The 18,619-nt window shown below is 41.6% G+C and overlaps 1 protein-coding gene across 7 annotated transcripts in view; it reads right to left on the reverse strand.

The window, feature by feature from the left end:
- Positions 1 to 1,379: 1,379 nt before the first annotated feature.
- The window catches only part of zbbx (zinc finger, B-box domain containing), a 73,252-nt gene continuing 56,012 nt past the window's right edge, over positions 1,380 to 18,619 (reverse strand). For 5 of the 7 annotated variants that reach the window (XM_086261106.1, XM_086261105.1, XM_086261103.1 and 2 more), the window contains 4 exons: positions 17,496 to 17,651; positions 15,329 to 15,517; positions 15,098 to 15,167; positions 1,380 to 1,647 (listed from right to left, as the gene is read on the reverse strand). In XM_086261106.1, the coding sequence (XP_086117232.1) occupies positions 1,560 to 1,647; positions 15,098 to 15,167; positions 15,329 to 15,517; positions 17,496 to 17,651 (503 nt within the window). In that variant the 3' untranslated portion in view covers positions 1,380 to 1,559. Of the gene's footprint in view, positions 1,648 to 15,097; positions 15,168 to 15,328; positions 15,518 to 17,495; positions 17,652 to 18,619 lie in introns of those variants that run through there. The other 2 variants (XM_086261104.1, XR_015124633.1) reach the window with 2 other exon arrangements.

Here is an 18,619-nt window from a genome sequence, read left to right on the forward strand (position 1 = left end):
AAAATAACATGCAGTGCAAAAATTACCCTTCATCCTAAATGCCATCAAAGTTAGCATCTATCCACAGCGGCTATAGATCTCACTAGGTGTGTGCATTCATTCAAACGTACATCTTGCAAACACAATTAAAAGGAAAATAAAATAACTCCTCCGCTGGGCTAAGCTACCTACAGCCTGCTTCCAGAGATGCTGACTGCCCACCCTTTCTTTTGGAAACACAGAGCTAGGCAGGCAAACCACTCCGCTGCACATAATGAACTCTGATGGTTGTGATTATCCACACAGTCTGACTGCTTGTCAAAAATCCCACGCTCAAATGGATAACCTGCTCCACTCGTGTATGAAACAGAAGTGTTGAGTGTTCTAAATATTAGAACAAACAACTTTGGTTAACATTTTGCTGTATTACGCCTATTTTTAGTCGGGGATACAGAAAATTGTAATCCAGCATCTGGCATCAAGCCACCAATCATCAGGGTTTTGGCCATGCGTGTCCTCCATAACATTTCTACAAGCTCATACAGCAGGCTAAAAAAAGCTTTAACATCGACTGACATTCTGCTTCTCAGTTACAGAATGTATTTGGTAGTATTATACAGGCGTGATCTTCTGCTGTATCTACCTGTTTGTCCTTGTTTGAACCTCACACAAATATCGGCTGGAGATGAAGTAGTCAATGGTGGGTTGTGAACTCAGCTGAGGACAGTGGCAGTCGTGATAGATTGGGACTGGCTGTGGGGAATAATAGAAAACAGCAGAGCTGCAGAAAAACACAAACATACATACTAACAAACACCAACGGCACATGTACACATTCACCATGGAGACAACAAACCAGTTCCAGCAACTCGTGTTTATCTTCTCCCACTCCTGCACACACATGCAGAAACATGGCAGCAGTGGGCATTGACACAGTTCCTTATTCCCTGCCTTACAGACATTATTTATCACCTGCAGGAGTCTTCTCTGTGTGTGTCCATGTGCAGACAGTCTGACCTGATCTAGTGCCACCCTAACCTTATTAAGAAACAAAGTGATGACAACAGAGAAAAATGTTCTTCCTAACCCCTGCAGGTAAAATTGGCACCGCAGCAAACTGTCCCTCAATGTCGGTCCTTTAATGCACATCTCAGACAGCACACGCACACACTCTGACAAACACGCCATCAAAGGGATCCAAGAAGACTCCTGCTGAGAATAAAGCCAAAGTCACCATTTATCTTCATGTCAGCTCCCCTTCTGTTGCCAGTCGCATTGTTTTTGTACCTTTAGCTAATCCATCCACAGGAATGCATCTCACAGCTGCTGTTCAGTATAAGAACTAACATAAACATGGTGTATGGCAAACAAGGGCATACAAAAAGAGACAAACAATAAATCAAACAGCATTTATTCATTGCTCAACAAGCATTACATTTATATTTTTTCATATTATTGCAGAAAAGTTTAGACTTATGCGTTTAAGGGTGTCTACACCAACCTTTAAGTGTAATGAACACAATTTAAAAATGCATCCACTGTGGGATTTCGCTTGCATGACTGTCACGCACATGTGTCCGTCAGGGTAGCAAGAGGACACTCTGTCGATCTCTCTTCACCTCCTCCTCATCTTCTTCCTCCTCTTCTTGTTCAGCAGTGACCCCGCCTCTGCAAGACAAAATCCACCAATCAAGAAGTTGCTGGCCATTTTTTTAAACACTCATACTAAAGTGATACAATTAACCCCTCCAACTGTCCGTACACTCTTCCTTTTTTTTGCTTCAGGCATTTAGGAGAAGCGTTTCCCGCCTGTATTCAGCTACGACGACACCAAATTACCTTGGGAGTCATAAAAAACACCGCCCACCTCCAAATAAGAACGAGTCACTCTATTGATGCCATCTCAGCCAGCATGTGCAGTGTTCTTGATTTTATTGTATTAGCTAACTTCAAACTTCGAATAATATAGCAAAATAGTTGTGACATAGCATTATATCCAGTTACAGCATCAGTTAAATGTAAGCGCAAAAGTAGCCTAGGTACTGTTTTCTCTAAAAAGTTTGAGTAATAATTATGATATCTTTGACTGTACAGCACTTGCGTAAATACAAGTCATTCAGATGTTTCATAATTTTGCCAACACTTGGAAGAAGTCACTTGAATGACAGGAAATGGATTTGTATGTTCCAGAAAAGTCCAGAAATCACCACAAGGCTCAAGCCTGCCATGAACTGGAACACCAGCATCACAAAATTTCTTCTGGAGAAAAATTTTATGGTCAGACAAGATAACATTTGAGCTATTTCACCATAATAGCAAGAGGTATGTTTGGAGGAGTAAAGATGAAGTTTTCAAACCAAAGAACACTGTACCAGTTGTCAAGCATGTTTGGGTGCTGTTTTTCATCAGTGGCACTGGTACATTCCACAAAGAGAATGGAATAATGAGGAAGGAGGATGACACCTAAATTCTTCTACTTCACATCAACAGTAAGATCATTGAAACTTTGGATATATGTATATATTTGAGCCTGTTTATATACTTTTGACCCTGTGTAGAATTAGAGAAAAACAGCCATTAAGCTGTATGAATTATACAAAAATGTGCTTCACACTTTAGTTTTACAACAACTTTGTAACTCTAGTAGAGGCTGTGCAGTATTGTCACATAACAAAACTGAAAAATATTTTCTACCTGGGATCGATGTTCCCTCTAATTTTTCATGTGTCTGAGCGAATGCACAAACTCCCTGAGTGATCCCTTGAACCACTGTGAGCAACAGCAGATGTGTGCACTGTGGTCACGCCAGCATCGAATCCATCCAAGTTACATGGTTAATTAAAATAATCAAATTACAGCATTTACATTTATGTTAGACTACTTTTAATTAGCTGCTTTAGCCCACTTACAATGGCATTTAAAGAAAATCTTGTTCATGACCTGTGTAGTATGGTAACACTATTGGAAGTAAAAATAACTTGAACTCCAATTTTGAAAAAACAACTTTCTTTCATTTTTTTTTTATAAAGCTCTGACTATTATGAGTATGAGTCTGTGGTCTGGGAGAGAGTCCTGTAACTCTGACTGCAAAATACAGTATATAATGACCAATGTTGCGCAATTGATTATTTAGTTACTTCTTCAAAAAAGTAACTGAGTTTTGCAAACAACAACGTTTTTTGCAGCTGTTTACCTAAAAATGCAGCCAAGGCGTTTTTTTAAATAAAAATTTCAAACTATTTACAGAACAATCAGGTGTTCTGCATCAAATTTGATGCCACACCTGATTATTTGTGCCACTCCAAAAAATAATTTCTGTCCACTATGAGATAAAGGAGAACAACACCTGCAGACCTGACAACAGGAGATGTATCACTCCTGTAACACCTGTAACATTCAGCAGTCGCCTCATTGTTCTGACACACACAACAAAACTATTGACTACACTACACACTAACTACATAAGATTTGTGCTAAACTATGGGCAGAAATCTGTGCCATCAGGAACTGAATTTGAATAAGTTAAATTTGAAATTAAATTTATTGGTTTGAAAATGATCATCACTAAACTGAAATTGAATTTTATAGTTTGAAAATGAATTCATTTGCTTTGAAACTGTATTTTATCCTTTAAAAATTTAGCTCTCGAATAATTTCAGATTCACTTCTCACCATTCAGTTTTAGTTCCAAAATTCAGTTTTTTGGGACTTACATCCGGTTCTGGTTCAAGTGCAGATTAATAGAACTACGTTTTACTAGCGGACCGAAAGTGTTACTGACGGGAATCTACAGCGTCTTGAGCTGAATTAAGACTTCAGAAGTCATTCGTCATGTGGAATGACCAGCGGATAAACTCTCAGGTTGGTAATAAATGTATTACATGTATAAGAACAAGCGTCATGTTAACAAATGATAGCCGTACAGTAACTTTTATGCTTATTGTAGCTGTTAGCTCAAAACGCTAATTTAGCGTAGTTTGCCCTGAATTCAGCTTTGACAACAAATATGATCGACTGTTTCTAGTAGAATTCCAAAGTTGTCATCTTGTACCCTGTCAGAGCCCTGTATGCTTGCAGAGACCCCTACAGTAGGGAAACATGCAAAACGATGTCCAAACCTTTGTATTTCAGCTTTATTTATGTCTTACACAGCATCCCAACTCTTTAGCTAACTTAATAACTTTAGCTAAAGTGAATAGTTAGTGTAATTCATTAGTGCAGCAATACTGGATCACATCTGTTTGAAGTGATATGATATGTGACTGTCACTGTGTTTAACTACCATAATAATTCTTAGGGTACTGAGTGCATGCTTAACTTTTTTTTTTTTTTTTTTAACATACTGCTCCATTGCTATGTTTGACAGGCTGAAGTTGTCGGGTCACCTCCTAAATCGACCATCTTTTACAGGTGTTTTGTGCCAGAAATGGAGTGTCCACTGAAGACTGAAGACACTGAATCTCTACACCTTGCCATTGATCCCTCTTGTGCCTTCATCTAGACAAGAGACAAACTTAACCACTCTCACATGCTCTGTACCTACATCACCTTCCCTGACAGTTGTAGCTTGGCTTATCTGAGGGTGAAATTATAAGAATGTGTTATTTTGCAAAGTGCTCTCTAGGGTTCCTAAATAAAATATGGCATTGAGGTAATTTCTTTTGAATTAATCCCTTCTTCTGAAATATAAGAACCTCTCCTGGTTTTAATGGCACTTTGGATTTCCTGACTTTCTGTTCCACTCCCAACCCCAAATAGATGCTGACAAGCTGACACAGTAACATGGAAGAGGGAAAGAAGTTGGAAAGGACTACTACAAATAAACCTAATGCCTAAAAATGTAAAATAATAATAATAATAATAATAATAATAAAGGCAAAAGATGAAGTAACAAGTTTTTAGTTTCTTGGTTATTCCAAATGATCATCTAGATGTCTGTGACATGTGATGACAAACACCATAATGGAAGACCTTTGTCATCACATGCTTAAACTCATCATATATTTTTGCATATGCTGAACAGGCAGTCAGACATGCTGTAACTGTTGAGTAGAAAACTGCATGAACACCATACGGCAGGGGTCTCAAACTCCAGTCCTCGAGGTCCGCTGTCCTGCAACCTTTCCATGTGTCCCTGTTGCAACACACCAAGTAGGTCATTAGGAAGACTATAGAACTTGACTGCATGTTGAGTTGGCAATTCAGCCATTTGATTCATGTTACAGCAGCTCATGAGTGAATGAACATGGTGCAATAAAAGTATTTTTAGAAGTATGTGTTTCCAAATACATACATTTACTTAAATTTACTTGAGTAGGATCAGGGGTTGCCACCTCAGCATGCAGTCAAGTTCTATACTCTTGCTAATGACCTACTAATTGTATTCAGGTGTGTTGCACCAGGGACACATGGAAAAGTTGCATGACACTGGCCCTTGAGGACTGGAGTTTGAGACCCCTGTCATATGGAATATGACAGGTGTGGTTGAACTGCATGAAGACTCTGAAGTTTCTCTTCTCTTCTGGCAGGACAGGAATGTGGCCTTGTCCTGTGAGCCACCGTAAGGATGTACTTAGAGTAGAACTGGACTGTCACCGGCCTCAGGCTCTTCACCTTTTCAAAGACAAAGCAGTCATTTAGATAAAATATTAGATATTGTTTACCTGTAAATGCACAAAGTAAATTTAGAAATGTAATTATTGTCAAGAGTGAACAAGCACTGATAGTGTAATCTACAGCTGTGGCCAAACGTTTAGAGAATGAGAAGTGTTGTTTGTTTATTTACAAAGTTTGCTGTTTCAGTGATAGTTGTATATCATATTATATCACTTCAAACAGAGATGATCCAGTAATGCTGCACTAATGAATTAGACTAACTATTCACTTTAGCTAAAGTTATTAAGTTAGCTAAAGAGTTGGGATGCTGTGTAAGACATAAATAAAGCTGAAATACAAAGGTTTGGACACCGTTTTGCATGTTTCCCTACTGTAGGGGTCTCTGCAAGCATACAGAGGGGGTACTCTGAGAGGGTACAAGATGACAACTTTGGAATTCTACTAGAAACAGTCGATCATATTTGTTTGTCAAAGCTGAATTCAGGGCAAACTACGCTAAATTAGCGTTTTTAGCTAACAGCTACAATAAGCATAAAAGTTACTGTACGGCTATCATTTGTTAACATGATCTTGTTCTTATACATGTAATACATTTATTACCAACCTGAGAGTTTATCCGCTGGTCATTCCACATGACAATTGACTTCTGAAGTCTTAATTCAGCTCAAGACGCTGTAGATTCCCGTCAGTAACACTTTCGGCCCGCTAGTAAAACGTAGTTCTATTAATCTGCACTTGATTACTCTTGAACCAGAACCGGATGTAAGTCCCAAAAAACTGAATTTTAGAACTAAAATTGAATTGACTGTGTGCACGTTAGGATATGCTACTTCCGGTGCGGAAACTCCTGTGGGGAGCTTTGTTTCCGTTGTCCTATTCGTGCCTGGTTTATGGTCCAAAACAAGTTAAGCAAATGAATGAATCAAGCGGCGATTTACATTTCTATAGATGTCTTGGGCATTTACCCAATATATCTGTAAATGATGTTCATCGACTTGTTGATATTTTTTCCCTGCACCTCAGGGCAAAAGAGAAAAGGGATTCAAATGTTATATTTCTCAGCTGTCCCTCGTTCATCGCGGGTGTTATGTTCTAAAAATAACCAGCGATAGGTGAAATCAAGTAGCCAATTTAATTTTTTGACGGTGCAAAACGTTTCCTGGACATTGTGGACATACAGTACTGCACTTCAGAGTCACACTGCTAGCGATCGATGCAGCGATTCTGTACTGTACATGAGAGACGTCACGGAGGAGATCGTCTGCAGCGATCAGGACGCAGGACACAATGTGACGTAAAAAAAAAATAAGCATGCAAACTTGCACTAAAAAATCTGCGAAACAGCGAGGTGAAAGGTGAACCGCGTTATTAGCGAGGGACCACTGTAATTTTTAAGGTAAGTCACAACATACTCTTCGTAAATACTAATGTATAGAAACCCTTACCAGCAATCATTCATTTTTTGTGTGGCTTTTTTCACGGTTTGTTAACATGCTGTGTAGGTGTGTACTTGACTAGCTGATATCAACATAATGGGGGAAACATCTGGTTTGACTATTCTTCACCTGTAGTTTGAATGCTGAACATTTGCCTGTTTAAATCATAAGACCAGTCACTATACAGAGATGTGCTTCTGAATGTGAAATGTGTCTTCTGCTGCAGTGATGCAGTTCTGCTTGTGTTGAGTGATGTAAACAACTGATCGATCTAAACTCTTTAAACGTCAAAAGTGATCATTAGATTTTTTGTGACACAACAGTGGTGAGTGTTCCCACCTTCTGCTCTTTGTAACTTAACATGATCTTTCCGTTTTCGAGTTTTGGACATGATTTTGGAGTATATCTTTGCAGTAGCGATTGACCGCAAAGTAAAGCTACCGGAAATGTACAACCCCACATCCGGTCTCAAACCAGGAAGTTAGCATTTTCTCGTGCACAGGGTCAATTGTAGAACTGAAACTGAATGGTGAGAAGTGAATCTGAAATTATTCAAGAGCTAAATTTTTAAAGGATAAAATACGGTTTCAAAGCAAATGAATTCATTTTCAAACTATAAAATTCAATTTCAGTTTAGTGATGATCATTTTCAAACCAATAAATTGAATTTCAAATTAGGCTAATTCATATTCAGTTTTTAAAAGCATTTATTCAAGTTACAATTCAGATTCAATCTGAGCAATTCAAATTCAAATTTAACTTATTCAAATTCAGTTTCTGATGGCACAGATTTCTGCCCATACTAAACGTCGCAAATCTCTCACATCTCAAAACACCGCCGTCACTCCCCCGCCCTCCCCCCGCCCAGGCGGAGAGCGCCTTCGAGCGTTTTCCTTATAAAACGCCGTTTAACCGTTTCTTCCCGAAGTAAATATAAACAACGATAGTATTCAGCAAAAACAAACATTGCATATATTTTTTTATGATAACTCTGGTTTTACGTGGCCTGTCAACACAATTTAAAAACTGGTATAAAGTCCACACTTTTTCCGTCAATTGTTCCGTCTGTCCTGCTCACATCTCCAATGGTTGTACACGTTGTCATTGGCGTGCATAAGGACGCTGTCATAGCCTGTCAATGACGTTGATTAGCTGCGTATATACGATTGTGAATCGCATCATTGGCTGCACTATGGGATAAGGTGGCATCGTTCTAATCCCAGCAGCCAGTCACTTACTGACTAACACTGCAAAACAGAATTGTTAAAGTTTTAATTTTAATTGCAATTCAGGTTAGATTTTTTTTGCGCGCAACGCAGATTTTCTGTGCGCAGAGACCGTGCCAGCAGTGCGCAATTGCGCACGCGCGCAGCTTAGAGGGAACATTGCCTGGGATGTTGTATCTTGTGTTATGGTAAGGACTAACTCAAGGGTTCATGTAGCACCCTCTGGTGGTTGTGCCGTGTGTATTGTATGTTGCAGTTTGGCAATAAAGGGAGTCGCCACGATAAGACAGAGCTGTCCCAGTGTCGTTTATGGCGTTGCTATTAAAGTCACGAGAGCTACCAAAACATGGTGTCAGAAGTGCTCGGGAGAGAAGAAGAACATAACGGAACACGGAAACTTCCTCACCGGAGAGAACTCGCCCTGCAAGGTTGCAATAACAGCCACAGTAAGAGCTAAGCTAACAAATTAGCAAGAAGCGCTAACTAGCATCTCGCGACTAGCAACATGGCGGCCGCACCAGCAGCCTTTCAAGTATCACCGCCGTCGAAGTTTGATTTTTCAAAGCCGGAAGAGTGGCCGAAATGGATCCGACGCTTCGACAGGTTCAGGATAGCATCCGGACTCGAGCTACAATCGGACGAAAACCAGGTTAACACTCTGATATATACAATGGGCGATGAAGCTGAAGACGTGATCACCTCGTTGAACCTGACCGAAGAGGAGGCGAGTGAGTACCACACTCTCAAAGACAAACTCGAGGCACACTTTGTAGTCAGAAGAAATGTTATCTTTGAACGTGCAAAGTTCAACCAAAGGCAGCAAGAAGCAGGAGAGACTGCAGACGGGTTTATTACATCCCTATATGCCTTGGCTGAGCATTGTGGCTACGGGGCGCTGCACAGTGAAATGATAAGAGACAGACTCGTTGTTGGAATAAGAGACAAGAGACTCTCGGAGCAACTACAAATGGATGCGGAGCTCACATTAGAAAAAGCAGTGATACGGATTCGCCAAAGTGAACTTGTTAAGAAACAACAGGATCTTCTTAAAAACAACTTCAAGCAGGAGAATCTTTGCAACGTGGACATCGTTAAAGCAAAAACGAAACACTTCAAACCACGAAAGACTGTACCACAAACCACGGAGAGGAATGTGAAAAGCCAATGCAACCGATGTGGAAAGACACCCTTTCACAGCAAACACCAGTGCCCAGCCAGAGAGGTACTCTGCAATCAGTGCAAAAAGAAAGGTCACTACGCAAGAGTATGTAGGTCTGGGGCAGTGGGAGAAATACGTGCAGCGGGTGGTAACAGAGAAGAAAGAGAAATAGCATTTCTGGGAACGGTAGCCTCAGATAGAACAGAGGATGCGTGGTTGACTAAAGTAAAAGTTAACAATGCAGACTGCTGGCTAAAAATTGATACAGGAGCGGACGTAACCGTCTTGCCTGAAAAAGAGTACAACACTCTAGCACAAAAACCGCAGCTGCAACCCACAGATCTGAAACTATATGGGGTGGGAATGTCTCCATTAACAGTTAGAGGGAAATTTACTGCTAACTTGAGCACTCCAAGCAAAGCTACAGTACAGCCTGTGTATGTAGTAGCAGACCTGACACAAGGATTACTAAGCCGCATAGCGAGCGTAGCACTCGGGTTAGTGGCTAGAATAGAAACTGTGTCACTCACTTCAGTAGAAACAGTGAAGCAGCAGTTTCCAACACTATTCAGTGGGTTAGGCCGGATGGCGGGGGAATACAAAATTGAGCTTAAAGCAGACGCCAAACCGTTTGCCCTGTCAACTCCAAGAAGAGTCCCGCTTCCCCTGTTACCCAAAGTCAAAAGAGAGCTTGCTCGGATGGAAGAGTTAGGTGTAATCTCCAGAGTAGAGCAGCCTACCGACTGGTGTGCAGGAATGGTTCCAGTACCTAAACCAAACAGAGATGAAGTGCGTGTGTGCGTGGACTTGACCAAACTAAATAATTCTGTGAAAAGAGAAAGACACATGTTGCCATCAGTTGAGCACACCCTAGGACAGCTAGAGGGCGCAAAGTTGTTCTCAAAACTCGACGCTAACTCAGGGTTTTGGCAAATACCTTTGTCCAAACAGTCAGCTCTTCTCACAACCTTCATCACGCCATTCGGAAGGTTCTGTTTTAATAGACTTTGTTTTGGCATATCTTCGGCCCCCGAACACTTCCAAAAACGAATGTCTCAGCTTTTAGAGGGGCTGGAAGGAGTCGTCTGCCAGATGGATGACATTCTGGTTTATGCTGACACACAAATCCAGCACGACAAGAGACTGATCGCAGTCCTGGAACGGCTCACAAAAGCTGGGGTGACATTGAAAAGTGAGAAGTGTGAGTTTGCAAAGACCTCAATCAAGTTCCTCGGACAGATCATCGATGCTGCAGGAGTCAAAGCAGACCCGGAGAAAGTGAAAGCAGTCAGCAACATGGAAGCGCCCACGGATGTGGGTGGAGTGAGACGATTCCTAGGAATGGTTAATCATCTAGGCAAGTACCTTCCCCACTTAGCAGAGAAAACACAGCCGTTGAGAGAACTACTCAGTACCAAAAACATGTGGTGTTGGAGTGAGGCTCAACAAACAGCATTTGACAACATTAAGGCAGAACTGAGTGAACCACCGAACTTGGCACTCTACAACCCCAAAGCACAAACAACAGTATCAGCTGATGCATCCTCCTATGGACTAGGAGCGGTGCTACTTCAGAAACAAGAGGATGACGCAACCAAACCAGTGGCCTTCGCTTCAAGAGCATTAACCCCCACGGAACAGAGGTACGCTCAAATAGAGAAGGAAGCGTTAGCCATAACCTGGGCATGTGAGCGATTCTCTGATTTTCTTATAGGCATTGAGTTCCATGTTGAGACAGATCACAAGCCTTTAGTACCACTTTTGGGCTCCAAGAACTTAGACGAACTGCCACCACGAGTACAAAGACTGAGAATGAGATTAATGCGGTACTCTTTCACCATCTCACATGTCCCAGGCAAACACATCGCAACTGCAGACGTGCTGTCCAGAGCACCAGAAAAAACTGTTTGTGACGAGACATTAAGAGACGAAATGAACCTGTATGCACATCAGGTGATTTCAGGTCTTCCTGCAACAGAGGAGAGACTACAACAAATAAGAGAGCAGCAAGACAAAGACGAAACACTAAAACAAATCAAACTCTACTGCAAGAATGGCTGGCCGGACAAACTCAAAATACCAGGTCCATGTTTCCCATACCACCAGCATGCAGGGGACCTGACTGTTGAAGATGAACTTCTCCTAAAAGGTATGCGTATAGTTATCCCAAAAATATTACAAAAAGATGTTTTGACACGACTGCACACAGGTCACCAGGGCATTGTAAAGTCCAGGGAACGAGCCAAGCAGTCGGTATGGTGGCCAGGACTGAGCTCTCAACTACAACAGCTGGTAGCAGAATGTGAGACGTGTGCAAAGGTGAGACAGCAACCCAGAGAAACACTCATGCCAACTGAGTTTCCTACAGTGAGTGGAGTAACAGCCAGTATTTGGTTGCAGTGGACTATTTCTCACGATACATAGAAATAGCTAAGCTGTCCTCTACCACATCAGCAGCAGTGATTGACCACTTAAAGTCCATATTCGCACGCCACGGCATTCCAACAGAGTTAAGGTCGGATAACGGTCCACAATTCTCCTCAGAACATTTCCAAAAGTTTGCTTCAGGGTGGGGCTTTGCCCACACCACTTCCAGCCCGAGATTCCCTCAGAGCAATGGTGAGGCTGAAAGAGCAGTGAGAACAGTAAAGAGCCTTCTACAGAAAGAAGGAGACCCATATCTTGCTCTCATGGCATATCGCGCCACACCACTTGCCAATGGACATAGCCCTGCAGAGCTTCTGATGGGGAGGAAACTTCGTACCACAGTTCCCATACTTCCATCCTGCCTCAACCCAGGCTGGACAAACATCACTAAACTGAGAGAGAGAGAAGGGAAGGAGAGAGAAAAACAGTGGAAATGGTTCAACAACAGACACAGAGCACAAGACCTCACAGGACTACACCCAGGAGATCAAGTCTGGATAACAGACATGAAAACAAATGGAACTATATCAGGCAGAGCAGAGACACCGCGTTCTTACCTTGTTGAGACCCCGAGAGGACTTCTACGTCGAAACAGGAGCCATCTCATCACACTAAAAGAGACCAAGACGGAACCGACAGAACAGCAGATCCCTGTCATACCAGAAGACAGCAGCAGCCCGGTTTCGAACCAGGCACAGCAGTGTCTTACACCACCGAATGACCGGATTACTGAGAAAAGATATCCCACCAGAGACAGAAACCCACCGAGGTACCTTAAAGACTTTGAAGTAGGTAGTAGGTACTCTCGAGCACCTGAGTGACCAGCCAGGGGCAGAATAATCCCCTCACTCAGCGGAAGGATTGGGAAGTCTACCCCACCTTCATAGTTGGATAAGTTCACACAGTTAAATAAAATAATTGTTATAAAGTGGAAACAATAAATGTCCGTTACAGAATAAAAGTTAACGTAACAGCATTGAAATATTCAGCTACAAGTTAAGTTGCAGTGAATGTAGTGTTGACATAAATGTGGATTAGCAAAGGAAACATTATGGTTATAATGTACTCAGAAAGGGGGATGTTATGGTAAGGACTAACTCAAGGGTTCATGCAGCACCCTCTGGTGGTTGTGCCGTGTGTATTGTATGTTGCAGTTTGGCAATAAAGGGAGTCGCCACGATAAGACAGAGCTGTCCCAGTGTCGTTTATGGCGTTGCTATTAAAGTCACGAGAGCTACCAAAACATCTTGGGTCGAGCTTTTAACCACTTAAGCCCTCCTTTATAACCATGTAACCCACCAGTAATTTCCTTTCACCTTTAGCTCTTCCTGTCATATGAAGCACAGCTATCGAGGGCTACAGTGACTCTCAGTTGTTTACTTTTGGGTCGCACTTCACCAACTGCTAGTATCTCCGTTAGAGTGCTTTCATAGCCTGATTGTACTCAACAGTTATCAAAAATTATTATATTTCATGCATGTTTTGCAAAGCACTGTGTTTTGTCAGTGGTTCTTTTTATGTAGCTCCCTTTTTATGCAGTATATTGTCATCAGAGGCGCACACCCTGCTCTTGCTCTTAGACACATATGGGTTTGTTTCATTGTAGTGCACACGAGGGAACATAAATGTAAGGTGTCGCTATATCAAAGATATTACCATATGACACTTTTATATCGTGCCAAAATGCATACTGGTATTCTCATGGCTATGATATGGCACAGCACTAACACAGACTGTTTCACAACCTAAAGCTGCTCTCAAAGACGAGCATGACTCGTACATGCTGCTGGATCCTCATACAGCTGCAAAACGTGAAGTAGTTTTTTGGTTTGGACTCATATAGTGTAACTACTAATAAAGCAAAAGCAGATATTCAGTTCTCACAATCCACCAACTGTGGTGCACGTCTGCCAAGCAACCAGAGACAGCTGAGTAAAAGCAGCGCAGATGATAAATAGTTGTCTATGCACACAGACCGCCCATAATATGCTGTGACAGCATTCGCTATTGTGTTGTGTGGGTGTACCTTGGAGTGTACATACTGTATACTATTACTGGAATATTCACTAAAACAAATGCATATTTTATATGCAAAAATGCACTCAAGTTTTCCTGATTATACCATTATTCAATATGTTTTGCAGCAGAATCTACATTACAGCTGAAATCCATTTACATACATTTACTCTGAAGTCAACGGGGTCTGAAAGAACAGCATCTCATGAAGACGGTTCATTGACCCTATACAAAAAAAAAAAAACTTGCTGAGTTGAACTGGCAAAACACACTGTACCTAATAAAACAATAATGTTACAGCTGTGTCAACTAACTGCATGACAAGATCCTGTCATCATGAAAATCCAGTGTTTCTGCATACTCAATAAATTGGACAATGTCACAAGAGTCCAATCTGCATATTAGGAGGAAAACCAGGTGAGGGTGGAAGCACAAGAGCTGCCTATAAAAAACAAAAACAACATGATACCTGTGAAGCTGAACCAAAGTAGCCAGATTAAGTCCATCCTAAGTGTGTGTTTGTGTATGTTTTAGGATGTAAGGAGCTGTTTTGGGAGCTCTCACTGTAGTATGCGTTAATCCGTTTATTACACGTCTCAAAGTGATATTCACAGTGCTCCGCTCAGCACAAGGCCTCTAGCGCAGATTATGCCCGCTCCACAGACACAAAAAAACATCAATAATGCACAGGCACACACACTCAGAGTCAGTTTCTGATATACAAAACCACACTGACACACTTCCTCTTTCTTTTCACATGCATACTCACATTAAGCAGCACATTAAGGCTGGATACCCAACATGCTGTCAAAGCTAAAGTCGTTCTGCTGCTAACGATCCATTACACACTCCACATATCCGACAGCGAGAGGCATTGATGCAGTACCAAAAAAAAAGAGGGATTACCCCCTGTCGTGGCCACTGGATTGGTAGTGGTGTGTGAGAAAGTGTAAGGGGTGAGATTCTAAGGTGGCCATGGTGAAAAGACACAGACACACAGTATGAAAACGGGAAGGTACGACACTTCACTGTTTGATTCGCACACTGGAGAAACTCACATTTGCCTTTCAGGATATCAACATCAAATGGACATTTGAACAACTGCCTAAGCATTTCTAGGTCAACTAACAACAAAAACATATACCCTCTTTATGATAAGCTCATCCTTGATGTGATCCTCGCACAAATACAATTGAAAGGCATGAGGGTAATCAAATTTAAGGATGTGTGTTACAAACCGTTTGGAAGCGGGATTACTGCATTCATCCTGACTTCCACTGTGTTCTGTACCAGTACCTGGAGTGCCTGCTTGGGATGGAATATTTAAGAAAGGTTAAGAATTAATGGTTTAAATCACTCTTGTAATTCATAATTCATTCAAACACTTACTGTATTATTTTCTATGATCATGATCTGTAAAATAATATACTGATCACAGATAGCTATATCATGTATATGTGATTGCATACATGAAGGTTTTTGGTCTGCGCTCTTGACCATGAGTCTTAGCTCCTGCTCCAGGCTGCTCAGAGCATGTGCAGTTGTGTCTATCTCCAGGTCAGGGTCCTCACAGCCCATCTGGTCCACATTACAGATCTCCATGATCTCTCTGGCTGCTTGGGACAATGGACAAAATACTGGCGAGAATTCTGAGTCCACTGTGGGAATAAAGAAACAGTGAGAAAAAGGAGGGGACAAGGAATGAGAGGTTTGGCAACGGACAGTGCGAAATAGTTAATGCATACTTGGTAGATAGCCTGAAAGCAGATATGGAATAAAAGCCAAACAGGGAAATAGGTAGAGAAACGCATAAGCTGTGAATAAGGAAGGATGGAATGATGATCATGAGGCTGTACAGTAAAAGGTATTTTCTGAAAACAGCTACAGAGAGAGTGAGTGTAAGAAGTAGATAAGAACAGGTGTAGAGGAAGAATGGAGAAGGTAAGAAGAAGATGGTATGTTGCTCAGGATTCAAGAAAAAAGGGTCGATCACAACTGTCAGTGGAATGAGTGGTGTCTCATCCCACTCCTGTGTGAGCCACATCAAATTGAATCAGATTGAACATCCATCTCCACCTGCTCACAGTAAATTACATTGAGGCCCCCACTGAGAAGCTATGATAGTGTGGGTGTGTATGTGTGGCTGCAGCACACTGATTCCTCATGCTGCGTGCTGTCTAACCAGTTTCAGCTTCAGTGTTAAATCTTTCAGTCTTTCAATCTTCCATTGTCTCCTCACCTAGCCCTCCCTCCACCCACTCTCAGTGCCTGCCTCTGTCTTTCAACTGGCACAGAACCTCCACTTAGTGCTTCACAACCACCTGCACTGTCAAACTAAGCAGCATGGGAAGAATGATGCATGCAGGGGAGTGCTTCTAACGCATGTGGACACACACATACCTCTAGACTCGATTTATTTCAATTTTAAGGAGATGGCGCACACATATTTAGATTTCTGCTACTGATAAATCTCTGTGCCAGATTTAAAATGTATGAAGTGTAAAATGAAGAAGACTCTTTGATATCACTCAAGCGTTCCTTTGGAAGGTCAGATTTGAATAATTCCATTCTGCATGGACTGTATGTGGGATATGTTAATAGCCTTAAGACAAATTGAGATGTAATACCTAACATATGCATCTTTTTCATGTGATATATTATTATAATTGTACTGTAGGTATAACTGCTGTATGGAACACACTACAGTAAAGTATGGAGGGGAAAAAAGGAAACCAAATGCTGTGAACTTTAAAAAGAGTTCCCCACTTACAAACATGCTCAGGGGCACAATGCTATTTTAAAACATTAATTAATGGCACAAGGGAGCCAAAGCACAGATGTTTTGGCGAGAAGCCTTCTTCTGTGTGCTGTCAGACAGCACATTGGAGCGGCACACTGACAAAACAGCACAAGGAAGCACTCTGAGAGGGAACTTGCCGAAACATCAGTGCTTAGGTTCCCTTGTGAATTAAAAATACAGAAAAAATGTTGCACACTCATTTTGATAGAATAGTTAAATATGTTTCAAAGTTGTTTTTATTTATTGTTTTTAACTAACGTACTCCTCCAACTTAAGTTTAAGCATTCAATCTGACAAGACTATTAATTGAGTGTAGCTTATGTGGGCCTCAAGAGTTGGAACTCTTGGATAAGATTAATTTTAAAAAAGACTTATGAAAGCAGGTTTAAATACTTTGACAACATGGAAAGAAGTGAGTTAGGCAAAATAATACAGAGAACTGATCAACACCGAGAGGGAATTAGAAATCTCACTGAATAAAACAATTTACTCTCTGGTCTTTCAGGTTTCTATGTGTGCAAATATGCATCAGCATAAAGAGATTAATGCACTGTTTCGTGTATCTGTATGAAAGGATGTATTCCTGGATCAACCCACAGTCCTGCATGTGTACGTGCTCAGTATAAGTGGATAATATGTCTGTTCACAACCAGCACAAACATTGAAATAGTGTTTCTATATGCAGAGATATAGTGTATTAATTGTGTCCACAATAGAATTCTGTGTGTGTAAATAAATAAAAAGCACAAAGAACTCTGTGTACCTGAAAATCTTCACATAGACACAAACAAAATACTCACAAGCACTCATGACAGCGCAAATACACTTCCACTCACCAGATGTTCCCAGTTCATCTGCTGATACTTCTCCTGTCCTGGATGAGTGAATCTGAATTCCAGTTGGCTGCCTGTGGTTGTCCTTCATCACACCGAAAACCAGGTGTTCCTCATTTAAAGCTCTGAAGCTGCTGCTTAACCCATAACTTTGTAACCCTAAATGAGTTAAAGGAAAAGTTAAAGACGGGTCATAGCACACCTCACCCAGAACAGCCATGCATACAGGGAGTGCAGAATTATTAGGCAAATGAGTATTTTGCCCACATCATCCTCTTCATGCATGTTGTCTTACTCCAAGCTGTATAGGCTCGAAAGCCTACTACCAATTAAGCATATTAGGTGATGTGCATCTCTGTAATGAGAAGGGGTGTGGTCTAATGACATCAACACCCTATATCAGGTGTGCATAATTATTAGGCAACGTCCTTTCCTTTGGCAAAATGGGTCAAAAGAAGGACTTGACAGGCTCAGAAAAGTCAAAAATAGTGAGATATCTTGCAGAGGGATGCAGCAGCTTCTGAAGCTTGATCATCGAACAATCAAGCGTTTCATTCAAAATAGTCAACAGGGTCGCAAGAAGCATGTGGAAAAACCAAGCCGCAAAATAACTGCCCATGAACTGAGAAAAGTCAAGCGTGCAGTTGCCAAGATGCCACTTGCCACCAGTTTGGCCATATTTCAGAGCTGCAACATCACTGGAGTGCCCAAAAGCACAAGGTGTGCAATACTCAGAGACATGGCCAAGGTAAGAAAGGCTGAAAGACGACCACCACTGAACAAGACACACAAGCTGAAACGTCAAGACTGGGCCAAGAAATATCTCAAGACTGGTTTTTCTAAGGTTTTATGGACTGATGAAATGAGAGTGAGTCTTGATGGGCCCGTGGCTGGATTGGTAAAGGGCAGAGAACTCCAGTCCGACTCAGACGCCAGCAAGGTGGAGGTGGAGTACTGGTTTGGGCTGGTATCATCAAAGATGAGCTTGTGGGGCCTTTTTGGGTTGAGGATGGAGTCGAGCTCAACTCCCAGTCCTACTGCCAGTTTCTGGAAGACACCTTCTTCAAGCAGTGGTACAGGAAGAAGTCTGCATCCTTCAAGAAAAACATGATTTTCATGCAGGACAA

Source organism: Aulonocara sp. 'chitande type north' Nkhata Bay, linkage group LG14 (assembly GCF_057382095.1).
Source record: "Aulonocara sp. 'chitande type north' Nkhata Bay isolate Kocher_YH1m ecotype deep benthic linkage group LG14, A_spYH_male_GT1.1, whole genome shotgun sequence".
Classification (NCBI taxonomy): domain Eukaryota; kingdom Metazoa; phylum Chordata; class Actinopteri; order Cichliformes; family Cichlidae; genus Aulonocara; species Aulonocara sp. 'chitande type north' Nkhata Bay.